Raw genomic sequence first — 15,342 nt, 5'->3', positions numbered from 1 at the left:
AAACAAAAGTCTTAACCGACATAATTTATATTACTGGCTTATACATGTTATCTATTATTAAATATCATCAACATTATTATTTCTACAAATACATAAACCTGAATATTTGGATTTAATATATATAATAGGTTTTATATATATATATAACATTTATAGAACATATAACTATATATGTTCTATAAAAATATATATTACATAAGTACATTTAACATATATGTAACATAATATGTAATAGATTATATACAATAGATTACAAAGCTTTATGATAACTCGTCTATCAACTGAGTGTATGGTTAGTAAATACAGTACTATGTAGATCATGCTACAGAAACACAATAAAATTTGGCCTATTGAAATAGTGTAAACCACATCACTCTTTTCCCAACTACATGTTCTGCTGACTTTAAAACTCCTGTTTCCTCAGGAGAACTAGAAAATGCTATGGATTTGTAGCTATACCCATATATATTATTTGTATTATCAAAACTTTTATATTTTGCATGAAATTTTATGTCCTTTTTTGCCTTTTTGTAGGAGGATACTTCATCGAGACTTGAAATCAAAGAATATATTTCTAAAAAACAATCTGCTTAAAATTGGTAAGATTTTTAAAAATATGTATTCTAGAAACATGGGAGAATATATTCTAGATGTTATCAATATATCATATGGAAATATATAGTACCTAGAAGTGTTAGAGTAATCACTGGTTTATTTTAACTTCTCAAACTTTTGTTTTTACTTGAGTGGGGCCAACAAAACCCAATTATTTTGTTTCTGAGTATCTGATATAAATTGAAGTGTAAGACATTTGCTACATACTTCATAGATTGAACTAATAATTTTTGAGTTCCTACTCTATGCCAGGCACTTTGCAAGTAGTTAGAGTTGTTTTACTGACTTGGTTAATTAGTACAGATTTCCTGTTTATTTTATCACAAGCAATTAGCAGTTATCACAGATAATTAAAATATTGGTATCATGGATTTGTTAATTTTTAGTTCTTCTTCAGAACTGTACCTCCACTCGTAACAGTTACTGGATTGTTGTTCTTCCTGTAAGATGTTCTTAGAGAGGGAAAGCCTAAAAGCATGCGACTAGTTAGATGAGTAAAGAGAATTTAATGGATTCAAATTTTTATAGTCATGTTCTTGAAGAGTCTCAGGTCTTTTATTTGAAATCTTTTCTTTATTGTAAATGAAGAACAAACTCTCCCCCCTTGGATGAAATCACAAATCATTATATTCAGCTCTCCAGAATCATTTTGCTTGTTGTTAGGCAGACCTGAAATAGCTTTTTGTTTCAAGTTGCTGGTTCTCTGTAATTCCAGAAATAAAAAGCTTACATAATTCACTTTCCTGGCTCAGTCTTCCTTCTCCTATAAGGCCTATGTTTTTAAAGCTATTCACTAGCATTATGTAATTTAAAAGATACCATTTTTCTTTTCTTTCCCTTTAAATGGTATGAGTCATTGCATATTAAAATTGTCAAATTAGACAGTTGTTAATTTCCAAGCTGATTTTCATTGCTTTAAAGTATTCATAAAAATTAATTATTATTTCAAGGGGATTTTGGAGTTTCTCGACTCCTAATGGGATCCTGTGATCTAGCCACCACTTTAACTGGAACTCCCCATTACATGAGTCCGGAGGCTTTGAAACACCAAGGCTACAACACAAAGTCAGACATCTGGTGAGTGGGCAGTGGGCTAGTCCAGATGATGTATACATCTGCTGCATTGAGAGAACAATGTGTTTCGTTTTTAGGCTCATTTACTTGCTACATCCGCTCACTTTATCCTTTTGAAGTATGAGTCATTCTTTGACCAGAGTAAAGGAGGGTTTTTTGGATTTGGAACTTGATTATTTCCATTATATTGATTTCAGAAATTCACTTTATTTATAGATAATTGGTTGGTTTGGATTTTTTTCTTCTTGAACCACAAAGAAAAGTTCTTAATGTATCATAAACATGTTAATAGGTTTCTGCTAGCCTATTAAATAAAGTATTTGTAATCCTAAACACTGTGCTTTATTTTATTTAAGATCAGCTTCCACCTCTGTGGGGAATGACGGCTTTATTTATTTTTTTCTTCTTGACACTTATAAGAATTTTTACTGAAGATACTAGCTTTTAAGAATAAACTTAAATAAAAAAATTTCTGGGTTTTCAATGATAGGTGCATCTGAGATTTCTCCATTTATCTGAGCTTTTGTACCAAAGGAATTTCTCATTCCTTGTCATGGAACCAGTTTAAATCTCAGTGCAGAAGCCATGTGGAAAATTGTATTCTATTGTTAGCAATAGATCCTATTTAGGGAAAATCTCTTTTCCTTTAAAGAGGAATCATATCATTTTCAGCTTGTTAAGGGTTGAAAGGACAATCTAGCTAGCTTTCAAAGATGAGCAATGTGAAAGATTATGTCTACTTCATTCTTCTAAAGACGGTAAAGTAGAAAGTTACCTTTTCCGTGGTTAGGGAAAAGTGAGCACAACAGGGGATATCCCTTTGGATTTTCATAAGGGTCATTACCCATGTTCTTGTTCTGGTGCCTCCCAAGTGGAAGAGAACACTGTCAACATTAGGTCTGGCTATGGCAGATAACCATCCATTCTGTCCCTTCACTTCACTCTTGGGATTATTCATTTCTAGGTCTTCAGTGTTTCTTTTTTTTTTTTCTTTTTTCATTGTTTCTACCCTGATGGTCTTTTCCAATTTACCTATCGTATTTTCTCTAATCATAACCTTCCCCTAATACCCTCCCCCAAAACCAAAACCAAAATAATAGACAAAAACCACAAAGGTATGTTCAGGGAAATGAGTTTCTTTACATTTTGCTTTATTGAGCATCTACTATTTGCCAGTGACTATGTAATAGCCCTTACGGTATAAAATTTAAAAAATAATAGGATTCCTGCCACTGAGGAAGTCTTCTTGCTCTTTTTAGAGTGCTTTCTTCAGTTTGAGATCAGTCTTGGGCTTCGGATTGGATTTGAGTTACCTATTTACATCTCTTTTTATACTTAATTTTTTTATTATGGGCATTTAAAAAAGATTCAGGGGTGCCTGGGTGGCTCAGTCAGTTAAGCATCTGCCTTCGGCTTGGGTCGTGATCCCGGGGTCCTGGGATTGAGCCCCGCATCAGGCTCCCTGCTCAGTGGGGAGTCTGCTTATCCCTCTCCCTCTGCCCCTTCCCCCACTCCCATTGCTCTCTGTCTCAAATAAATAAAAATCTTCAAAAAAATAAAAATAGATTCAAATATATAATTTCTTCATGATTAAAATTACATGCTATGCCAGAAAGCTGTTTACATCATGTCATTTGAATTAAGACTAAATTAATTTATGAAGACTATCATTAAGCCTTTGGCATTACATGTAGCAAGAAAGCTGGCTCTTTGGGACAGTTATCTACATCTGCTTGCCAAATCAGATGTGTCTCCCCAGAAACCTGGGCAACAGTACCCACAGACAGAGGAGTAAAGCATAAAGTCTTTTTGTCTCAGTTGTGTCTATCGTAGTTATTTTTTTAAAAAACTACTCCTAGTATTTCATAAAGATTTATAGGAATATTCCTAATATGGGAATTATAGGACTTTCATAAAGAATATAGAAATTATCAGGAATATCAGAATTATAGGGTTATAGAATAATAGTAATAGTATTGCTATAATGTTTTAGGTTTATAAAAATAATACCTGACTCAGACAAAACTTAAAAAATCGAAAACCTCCCAAATATAAAAATACAGGCGAATTTTAATATATTTTGTGTAAGCATTAGGTCAGCTCTCCTTGCAGAGATTATTAACTATTCAGCAAGTACAAGCTAAGGATTTATCATCATCCTGACCCCAAATAATCACCTTATTATGAATTTAGTAATTACCTTGGTTGTATCCAAATCAAAATGAGCTTATCTGTTAATGAAATTTCTATTGCTGAACCTAAAGTGGAAAGAATAACAGAGAACTATTAATTATAGCGGCAGATACATAAGTGTGATGAGTTATCTTTGGGAGACACTCTTAGAAAAATTAGATTGAATGGGGTTGAGAATTTTTTTCTGAATCTCAGTATGTAGCATCTGTTTACTGTGGAATATTTTCTTACAATTGGAAACACTTGTGAATAATTGACAGGTGTTTTGTTTTAGCACTAATAGCTGTACATATTATATTTATAATGCTTAATGAAGAATTGGTATAATACTAATTCTATTTCATCTGTTAATGTTTGCCCATTGTAACCTTTCCTCTCTCTGCAATCTGTTAAACCTTTTGGGATTCATTTATTTATAGCAGTCAAATGCAGATAAGTCTCTCTTAAAAGTAGTTTAGGTTCTAGAAGTTTATAAACACTTACTCAGAAAGTTAGGATAATTAGGTTCATTGAGGACAATACTTTGAATACTGCCAATTTATATAAGCAATTGCTGAACACTTTTTCCCACACAGGAAAAATATAATATATGAGTTGGTTTCCTAGGCCATCTCTTTAAATTGATTTAAATTATGAATGGTTAGAATTTATTATTTTGGTAGGAGAAACAAAGGACAATACTATTGGAATAATGGTGCTATAATTAAACAGAAAATAAACAATATTTCATTGTTGGTGTTATCTGTCTTGTTGTGAGAAGTCAACCAGATGGTTCTTGATCTTGTGGCCCTATATTCCTTAGGTGATTTAAGTGGAGGGAATGGTGGTAGGAAGAGTAGGGGTGTCAGAGTATACTGTGAAGGTCTCAGGATTTTGCAAAAACCTGAGATCTGGTCCAAGGGTTGGCTACGTAAGGGACACTGTAAGAGTCTAGTTCACACTCAACCCTGGAGTCAGACTTTAGTGATGTTGGGCAGAAACATCAGACAAGGCTTAGCTATAGGTAGAAGAAAACAAGAGAGGAACCAGTACCTGCCTGACCTACAAGAACTAAGAAAGTATCCTCACAGGAGAGCGTTCCCAAATTGGACAGGGAAAGGGAGCAGGGTGGGATTTAGGAAAGGGAGAAATACAGACTAACTTGGCAGCAGTTTTTGTAGCTAATGTGGGGCCTGTAAGTTGCTGGTAGCCAACAGCCCCATCTTGGTGAAGGATGCTCTGGAGCAAGAGAGCCCATTTCTCTTCCCTCCCATGATCTGAAAAATTCTTATGTGGATTTAGAACTAAGCTGTTGGGCAGGGCATGCCTTCCTAGGCAGTGAGAACTGGTGTCATTGTCATTATTTTCACTCAACAGAAGCTGAAGTAGGAAAACATTTCATTCAAGTGCAGTAGATTTGGGTATTAATACCTTTTCTCAATGACTAGCATAAAATGACTGATACAAAATCTGAAGATAATATCTAGCCTGGTCAGTTTTACAAAGGTCACAATACAACTGCAGCAACAGAACCAGAATTGCTACTGTCTATGGAATGCTTACTCTGTGATTGACAGTTAATGTGCTAAGTGCTTTATATACCTATATAAATGTATTTATTTGTTACTACAAAAAAAAGCATACTATATATATTTTACAACCTGCCTTTGTTTACTTGCAAAAGGAAATATTGTACTGCCTTAACAAAATATATCTAACTATCATTTAAATGTTTGCATAGTATTTTATACTTGGACACAATAATTTTTCAACCAATGTTTAATAAACATTGTTTAATGTTTTCTTTGAAGATTTTCTCTTTGTTTTTGTCTTTAAAGCATTTTTAGGGCACAATGTGTCTGGGTGTGGATTTACATTTATCCTACTTGGAGTTGGTTGAGCTTCTTGGACATGTAGATTAATGTGGTTCACCAAACTTGAAAAATTTTCAACCATTATTTCTTTGAGTATTTTTTTCTCTTTTCTCTCTCTCCTTGCTTTCTGGTACTCCCATTATGTGCATGTGGTTGTGCTTCATGGTCTCCCACATTTCTCTAAGGCATTGTTAATTTTTCTTCATTTTTCTCTCTGTTCTTTAGATTGCATAATGTCTGTCAATCTATCTTCAAGTTCATTGATTCTTCTGCTAGTTAAAGTCTACTGTTGAGCCCCTTTGGTGAATTTTTTATTTCAGTTATTGTACTTCTCAACTCCAGAATTTCTATCTGGTGCTTTTTTGTAATTTCTATCTCTTTATTTATATTCTTCATTTGGTGTGACATTTATATCATACTTTATTTATTTAAACATGGTTTCCTTTAGTTCTTTGAACATATTTATAATGCTGCTTAGAAGTCTTCCTCTGTTAAATCTGACATCTGAGACTTCTCAGGTAGTTTCTGTTTCCTGCTTCCCCCCCCCCGGTGTATAGATATTTTCCTGTTTCTTTGCATATCTCATAATTGGTAAAAACTGGACATTTTGGATAGTATATTGTATCAACTCTGAACACTTATTTTCCTCGCTGCCCCCACCTATCTGGGGCTTGGTATCATTTGCTTCTTTTTTCATTTAGTGACATGCCTGGTTATTCTAGTGAAACCTATTTCCTTTCCAGTGTGAAACCTCTAGTGTTAATCCTCAGAGTATAGCCTTGGGCACATGCACAGTTAGCCTTGGGACAGTAGTTTTAGCAAGGCTTTCTGTCCCTTTCTCTGTTCTCTCTGTTGAGCTATTTCTGCTGGTATTACATCCTTGTTAGCCTTCACTAATTGCCAACTCATTGCTTTATTATTTTCAACAATTCCTTGAGGCATGCATTGCTCTCCAGTCTCTTCCAATTAAATTTGAGCCTCTTTGCAGATGTAGTTTTTGAGGCCAGTTTTTGAGCTTTGAAATTTGCCTATTCTTAGCTATCTCTTTCCCTGATTTTCTCTGATAAGGTAGCTAGCCTGTGGTTTAGCTTATTGTACTCATGGAGCTACCAATCTCTTAATTGCTTGCCACCAAAATCTTCATTGTTTCTCAGAGCTGGAGTTTAGGCTTGAATTTCCTACACTCTGTTCCAAATAAAATCAGTCTCTTTGGGAGAGAACTTCTGAATCCTCTCTTTTTATAGCCTGCCTTAGCCCTGGGCAAAATCTCTTAGCACTTCTCAGGAGCTGAAGGCAGGGACATGGCCCACTTTTCTTAGAGTGACAGTCCTGCTCATGAGCAGGGTACTGGCCAGGGGCAGTAACCTCTCTTCTTGGCTTGCCTCTCCTGGCATGGAACGTCCACCCTGTGAGCAAGAAGGGGCAAAGGTGATCAGTAATCAGGTCCCCAGTATTCTCTGTCTGCTGTTCCTGGAGTAAAGCCTCCATTCTACCTGTAGGGACTAGGTAGAAGAACGGAGCCCTTAATATCTTGGTTACAATCACCTGGAATTTAATCTCTGTAACACAGAGCTGGGGAGATGAGAAATGCTGGGAGCCTGCCCCTCTTGGAGAGGTATCCAAGCCTAGGACAGGTTTCTGGAGGAAGGGAGAACCCCATCTTATTGGCCACACCTGCTCAGAGTGAAATTTTTGTCACACTGAGCTGGGGGAGTGCCTAAGTGCCACAAACTCTTGTTTTTACTGAGATTTAGTAGATTTTCTTGAATAAATGTTTCTTCATTTACTTTATGCCCTTAAGACAATTTTTAGTGACTTTAAATTGCTGGGGGTGTTGGTAATTTTCACCAGTTATAGTTGTTTTGCTAGGGAGCAGGTCTGCTGAGCTCCTCAGGATGCCATTTTGGAACTGTTCTCTCCAAGGCCTTACTGTTGGAATTAGAGATTTTTATTTATTTTTTTTCCTCTGTTAAACAGTGGAAAGACAACAGACTGGAATAGGGAGAGGTTGGTGGAGACTAAAGAAGGGAGATAGGCAGGCCTTCTATTAATTTCATACATTCCCCTACTTCTGATGCTTTGCCCATCTTAAAAGAACCTATGGAAACTATCAGAGATGATTAAAGCAGTTGGAGCACAGCCATTCAATCAAACTGTGAAGCAGTGCACGTCGTTGCCACAACCAGCCTTTATGGAGTGGCTGAGTGAATAACCATTGGCAGTGGAAGGATACTTTGATCATTATTTCTATTGCCAACCCACCTTCTCCTTCCAACTTTGAACACTGTCCATGTTCATTTCCCAAACTTTAAAGTTGATATGGAATCTGTGATTCCATATACTCCAAGAGCAGCTAAAGATTCAAGGAAAAAAAAAAAAACCACAACCCTTTCCCTTTTATTTTCTCCTCAGCCACACTGATCTCCCTGTTTTCCTCTCATTGGTGTTGCTCCCATCTTCAGTTCTCCCATTGGCCAAATTCTTATGGTGTGGAGGGCATGGGACCACCACAATGGAGGGAGAGCCAATGATCTTCTTTCAAACATTGTGCTCAATAGTGGAAGAAGGTAATTAGAAAGACTGGTATGAACAGGACAAAATTTACCCAAACTTTGTTTCTAAAATTTTATGGGTCTTCCCCAAGACATGATAGTATATTGGCCTGATTTGGTGGAAAGAATGCATTCACCTTTGCTTTTAAATATTCTTTTGAAAATTCAGTTCCTCAGACACATTAGCCACATTTCAAGTGCTTAGTAGCCTCATGTAGGTATTGGTTATTGTATACAGAAATATAGGACATTTCTGACATTGTAGAAAATTTTACTGGACAGACCTGAGCTTTTCTGCTCCAGACCCTTTAGGCCTTATCCTGGGATTTTCTTGCATTCAAGCAGCTTTTAGATTGAGCAGATCCTCTAACAGTTTCAGCTGCTGTTCTTGGATGGGCCCACCATACTTTTCAGTAAGTACTTTTTGACTGTTTTGAAGTTATTCTGTTTTATGGTCCTTCAGTCACTCCGTTGATTCCCCTGTTTCTTCTTACACAGATGCTGATACTGTGCAGGCCATGTGGCAACTGTGGTTTGTCTCCTTGTCTTCACTTCCTTGTACTTTGAGGTGTGCAGGGACACTTTGAGGTGTGCAGGGACACCTTGCTACCTAACTTTGTTGAAAATGTTGGCCATGGTTTTTGGTTTTGCTATAGAGCTGCTCTGTTTTACATGGGAATTTAAGGAAGATCCAGGAACTATGCTTCTGATGTAGCTACCACTTTTCCCCAAAAATTCAGAATAAAAATTTTAACAAAAATCCCTGCGTGGTTTGTATGCATATTAAAGCTTAGGGAGGACAATTAGAGGTTCTGGGACATGATACGCCCTTATAAAATGGTTGCTATATAATATTGCTTCTGAAGTGTTAGTTCAAGCTGTCTAGTATCTTTCATTATATTTAGATAAAGTTTATATTGATATTCAACTCCACCTCAGTACAGACTTATTTTTAGGTTACCACACACTAAAGCAAAACCCACTATTCTTTTATTAAATTTCTATTACTATTTATTCAATTGCTTAAGTTATGTGTACTCTTTTCTAGATGGATATCAGGATGATCCTCAATTATGTAAAATAAAAATATTATCTAGAAGATCAGTAAAGCTGCCCCAACCCACTGGAGTAGTGCATTGCTGTGCATTAGGCTTCTCTTGGCAGAGTCTGGGCAGATTTCAAAGGGTAAATTTAGTTACCTTGAGACAAGACAAAGTCTGAGTTACATTTTCAATTCATTATCAACCTGTGCTTCATAAATCCTTTGGGTAGTTCTGGTCATCTTGGACAGATGGCAAGTTTATGGAGTTCAGGTGTAATTTGCTTCACACACATCTGATCCCAGCCTTCCCTTTCACTGCTAAATTCCCTCCCTTAGGGATTTATTTGCTTACTTCTTCACAGTTGGCTGTATTTTGGAAAAAAGAAAGGAATGCAAATCATAGACTTCTAAGTAAAATGCACCTCTCCCTTTTTTTTTTTTTGGCCAACTTGTCCCCTTCTTTCCCCCCAACCACCTCCCCACTTTCACATCACCAGATTTAAAATCTGGGAGTCAAGTAAGAGAAAAATCTCCAAAAAGGATGGAATTGATGCGTTCAAGTTTACATAATTACTTCCATAGAGAAATGTTTGGTTGGAAATTGGAAAAAATTAAAACCATAGGTACACAGATATATAGTTACTAGAATAAAACTATATATAATAGATAGATTTTTAACTTGTAACAGGATAATAAAAAATCTTTTACCCAAAGTGCCAGGTGGTATCTCTAATCAGATTACACCCATTCCAGGCAGGTGCACAGGGGCCAGAGCAGGTCCCTTTCTACAAATCACTGGCTGATAAATGAAGTCTTTTCCATGTGCTCAAGTGCAAATAAATCTTACTAGACCAAAATGAGACAGGTAAGTGGAAAGCAGTATGCCTTCAGTGTAGCTGAGAGGATTTCCAAAAAAGAGAATAGTCTTGTATCAAAATTGATTGATTATTGAGTTAGACTCTACATCTAATTGTTCTGTAGTCCTTTAGCCAGATAATTTCACATCGTTTTATAACCTTAATACATCCACCACATGTGGCTTTGGTAGAGTTATGTCTCCATAAAAGCAGGATTTGACTTCATGATCAACTCATTGTACTTAATAGACCACTAACCCCCTTTCCATGCCAAGCAACAGGAAAACGGCCAAACTTGCCAGCCTTCCTTTCCTTGCCACAGAGGGTCTCACTGTTTGTGTGCCCTACATTTGCCATGGTCTCATGCTCTGCATGGCTTGTCTCGGGCCCCAGGGTTCCTTGAAGGTGGCTTATGGTTCTGGGTAGGACCCAAAGTAAGCCTGGGAAGTCAGCCCCTGCCTGAAGGTCTTCTATCAGGGTTAGCCATGATTTCCAATTCAAAAGAGTCTCTTAATGATCAGAAGTGCTCTGGTTGATACAGCATTGAGAGACAGGATGGCATAGAGTGTATGTCTCTAGAACTAGACAACCTGTTGCAATCCCAGATCCCCCAACTACTCAATATGGAACCTTTAACAGTTGACCTAATCTTAATGGTTTCCTCATCTGAAGAATGGTCTGCTTCATTAATATTGTTATGAGAATAGAATGATTAAATGAGTTAATATATGTAAGGAATATAGAAAAGGGCCTAGCTTATAGTGAACATCATTAAAATTTCAGCTAGTATTTTCCTTATTGTTATCATTTTATTACTGGTGGAGATAATATAATAGTCTGCTCCCAAGACAGCTCAAAATGTCCTGTGTCGGGAATTGTTGCTCTCATCCAAGCCTTCCAACCTGTCAGAGCCAGGAGAGATTGTCTGGCTTTGTTCTGCTTTTAACCCAAGCCCTGAAGAAGCCTCTGAGCCCATAGGAGCTGCATTAAATCCTCAGAAGAGAGTATGTGGGTACAGAGGGATTGATAAGCCTTTTACTCCTTGGACCTGTGAGTTTCATTCCTTTTTTCAGTGTTCAGATAATTGCATGTACATTGGGTTACATAGCAGGGTGTCGTCAATGTAAATTTTTTAGAAAAATCTTGAATGAGAACAATACCAATACCAAACAAGCTGATTTAACATGGCACCTTTCTCCGCAAATTACTTCCTTTCTCTGAGCTTTGCTTTTCTCACTGATACAATGAGAGTTTGGAATTAGCAAATCTTGGTAGATCCTGTAGCTCTACTATTTTAAACATTCTCAAGTTCAAATTAGACCCTTCTTTGGGGGAAAATAAGTAAGTATATTGGGGCAGTTTATAGCACACAAATATTTTACATGTATCCACACAAATAAAAGTATTTGGTTCAGTCTGATTATATTTTCCTATTAATGTATAGCCCTCCCCTCTCTTTTTGTTAAGGAAACTTTTTTCATAGTATAACAAGTACTGACTTGACAGTGTCTTTTTCATTTTCACCGTTCTTATGAGTGTATAATGGTACTGCACTGTGGTTTTAATTTGCATTTTTCTGATGACTGATGCTGTCAGACATCTCATATTTGGGGCCATTTATTGTCTCTTCAAGTCTTTTGCCCATTTTTCTCTCCTTTTTCTTACTGATTGTTAGGAGTTTTAATTAATTAATTTTTTTACATATTCTGGATACCAGTCTTCGATGGATATTTGAATTGCAAATGTCTTCTCCCACTCTGTATCTTCCTTTTCACCCTCTTAGTGGCGTGTTTTTGTGAATAAAAGTTCATAATTTTAATGGAGTTCATTTTATCAGTCCATAACTTTATTGTTAGTGCTCTTTACATTTTGTTTAGGAAATCTTTGCCTACCCCAAGATCAGGAAGATATTCTCCTGTTTTCTTTTAAAAGCTTTATGTTATTTTTCATAGTTGAAAAAATGGGTGATTTTTGTGCATTTATATGGTGTGAGATATAGGAGTCCACATACATTATTTTCCATATGGGTATTCAATTGGCCCAGCACAATTTTGTTAAAAAGATCATTTTTTTTCTTCTACCATAGTACAGTTTGTCTTTGCATTAATCAAATGATTGAATATGTGTGGATCTGCTTTTGAGCTCTGTGTTTTGTTCCATTGGTCTATTTTTTCTTCTTTGCTGTTATCACATTTTCATAAGTAATTCAACTTTATAATGAATCTTGCCATTTGGTAATACAAGATCTCCAAATTTGTTCCTCTTTAACTACCGTGGCTGTCTTTGTCCCTTTGCATTTCTACATAACTTTTAGAATTAGCTTGTTGATTCCCATAGAAAGTCTACTAGGATTTTGATTGATATTGCATTGAGTCTATAGATCATTCTGGGAAAAATTGTCATCTTCATTATGTTGACTCTTTCAATCCATGTATGTGGATCTCTCCCTCTCCACCCCAACCCCCTTTTTTTAGGTGGTCTTTAATTTCTCTTAGTGATGTATTGTGGTTTGCAGTGTAGGGCCTTGCACATCTTTCATTGGATTTACTCCTATGTATTTGACATTGTATGATGTTAGTGTAAGTGACATTTTGCATTTCATTTTTTAAATGTTTGTCACAGGCTTATTGAAATGACCTTTTATGTACATAACCATGTTGAAATGCTTAATGACAGTTTAATATATTTTTTCTAATCTTTATATATATTCTTTATATGTATAAATATATTTATATTTTTAAAATTTTTTCTGCCCTTATTCTGAATAGCACCTTCGTTACAGTATTGAACATAAATGGTGATAGTAGACATACTTATCTTATTCTCAATTTCAAAATAAAAGCATAAACTTTCAATATGTCACCAATAAGAATAATATTTACTATATATTTTGTAGCTCTAAAAAATGATTGAAGAAGTTCCTTTTTATTCCCGGTGTACTAAGAGTTTTCTTCCTTTTAAAAACACAAAGGGGGGATGCCTGGGTGGCTCAGTCTGTTAAGTGTCTGCCTTCAGCTCAGGTCATGATCCTAGAGTCCTGGAATTGAGTCCCACATCGGGCTCCTTGCTCAGGGGGGAACCTACTTCTCCCTCTCCCTCTGCCCCTCCCCTGCTTGTGCTCTCTGTCTCTCTCCCTGACAAATAAATAAATAAATAAATAAATAAATAAATAAATAAATATCTTTAAAAACACAAATGGGTTTTGAATTTTACCCACTGCCTTTTTTTGCATCCAAGTATAATTTTTCTCTTCATCTATAATGAGATATATGCCATTGATTGATTTTAATAAGTCCACTTGGTTGTTATATATTATCTTTTTAATATAGCATCATTTTCTATTTATAATATGCATACGTGTGTGTATTTGGAATTTTTGAATCTATGTTCATAAAAAAATTGCCTATAATTTTCTTTTTCTGTATTATTCTTGTTATGCTTTATATCACAGTTGTGCTGACTTGTTAAAATGAAGAGATTAAATAAGATTAGTGTTCTTTACTCCTAAAACGTTTGAAAGATTTTTCCAGTAAAACTAACTGACCCTGGAGGGGTTTTTTTGTGGGGAGCTTTAAAAAAGTTTTTTTTAATTATTGTTTTAAATATTGCTTTGATTAATGTTTTTATTTTAAAAGTTTTTTTAAATTAATTATTTTTATTATTTATAATAGATGAAGGACTATTCAGATTTTGTATTTTTTCTTGGTATCAGTTTGGTAAGTTGTATTTTTTTAAAGACTGTTCATTTCATCCCATTTTTCAAATTTACTGGGGAAAAACATGTCATCTTAATACTTTCTAACAGCTGTGGAGTCCATAGTGTTGTATACTTTTCCATTTTATTGTTTGTGTGGATTTTTCTTCTTGTATTCTTGATCAGTCTCGCTAGAGTTCTATTAAATCTATTAACATTTTATTTTTATTGTGTGTCTTTGTCTATTTCATTAATTTCTACTTTTCAAAAATTTCTTTCCCTAAACTTTATTTGGCTTGATTTGCTATTCTTTCTCTATCTTCCCAAGCTGACTTAGATCATAGATGTTAAACTTTTTTCTTTATTAATGTATAATTTAATACTTCAATTTTGCTATAATCATTTATTTTTAGCTACATTCAAAGTATTGATATTTTGTACTTTTATTAATATTCAGTTTTAAATTTTTCTAATTTTTGTTGGAATTTATTTCACCAATGAATTATTTAGATGTATATTCTTGAATTTTCAAGTAGGTGGTGATTTTGTAGGTTTTCCTCCCCTGTTATTATTTTTTTTTAAGATTTTATTTATTTATTTGAGAGAGAGAGAATGAGAGAGATCATGAGAATGAAGAGGATCAGAGGGAGAAGCAGACTCCCTGCTGAGCAGGGAGCCTGATGCGGGACTCGATCCTGGGACTCCAGGATCACGACCTGAGCCAAAGGCAGTCGCTTAACCAACTGAGCCACCCAGGCGCCCTCCCCTGTTACTAATTAATAAATCTAGCTTAATTTCACTGTGGTCAGAAAATATGCTCTGAAGTTTTCAATCTTTGAAGTCTGTTGAGGCTTCCTTGATCCTAAGTATAGTCAATTTGGAAAATGGCCCATGTGCCCTTGAAAAGAATCTGAATTCCATCATTGTTGGATCCATTTGTGTTAGTATGTCAATTATGTCAGTTTTGGTAATTGTGTTTAGATTTTCTCTATCCTTGTTGAAGTTTTGGTCTGCTTGTTCTATCAGCTATTGAAAGAGATATGTTAAAGTTTTTCATTATAACTGTGAATTTGTCTATTTTTCTTTTAATTCTGTCAATTTTTGCTTTATACACACACACACACACAAACATACCCACAGTTACTGGATTTTAGAATTGTTATATGTTCCTCATGGTTTAATTTCTTTATCAGCCTACCACTTTACTCTTAGTGGTTCTTGCCTTTGAGTCTATTTTGTCTGATGCTAGTATAGCTACACACAGCAATATTTTGGTAAATATTTGCACGGTATACCTCTTTCTATAAACTGCTCTGTGTTCTTATATTTAAGGTTTGTTTTATGAGCAGGATATAATTTTTGACCCAATCTGATAGTCTTTTAATTGAAATATTGTCCATTTACATTTAATATAATTACTCTATATTTGTATTTTTATTTGTTGTCTTATGATTTGTCTTCT

The 15,342-nt window shown here is 35.2% G+C and overlaps 1 protein-coding gene across 1 annotated transcript in view; it reads left to right on the top strand.

Moving 5' to 3' along the window:
- Positions 1–15,342, top strand: part of NEK11 (NIMA related kinase 11) — a 243,807-nt gene that overhangs the window by 84,909 nt on the left and 143,556 nt on the right. Inside the window, 2 exon segments of the mRNA XM_028099169.2 lie at positions 535–599; positions 1,566–1,692. Coding sequence (XP_027954970.2) covers positions 535–599; positions 1,566–1,692 — 192 coding nt within the window.

Source organism: Eumetopias jubatus, unplaced genomic scaffold, assembly GCF_037043125.1.
Source record: "Eumetopias jubatus isolate StellerSeaLion01/CBP00866 unplaced genomic scaffold, mEumJub1_p1.0 scaffold_1, whole genome shotgun sequence".
Lineage (NCBI taxonomy): Eukaryota > Metazoa > Chordata > Mammalia > Carnivora > Otariidae > Eumetopias > Eumetopias jubatus.
This window is presented reverse-complemented; position numbering and strand designations above follow the sequence as displayed.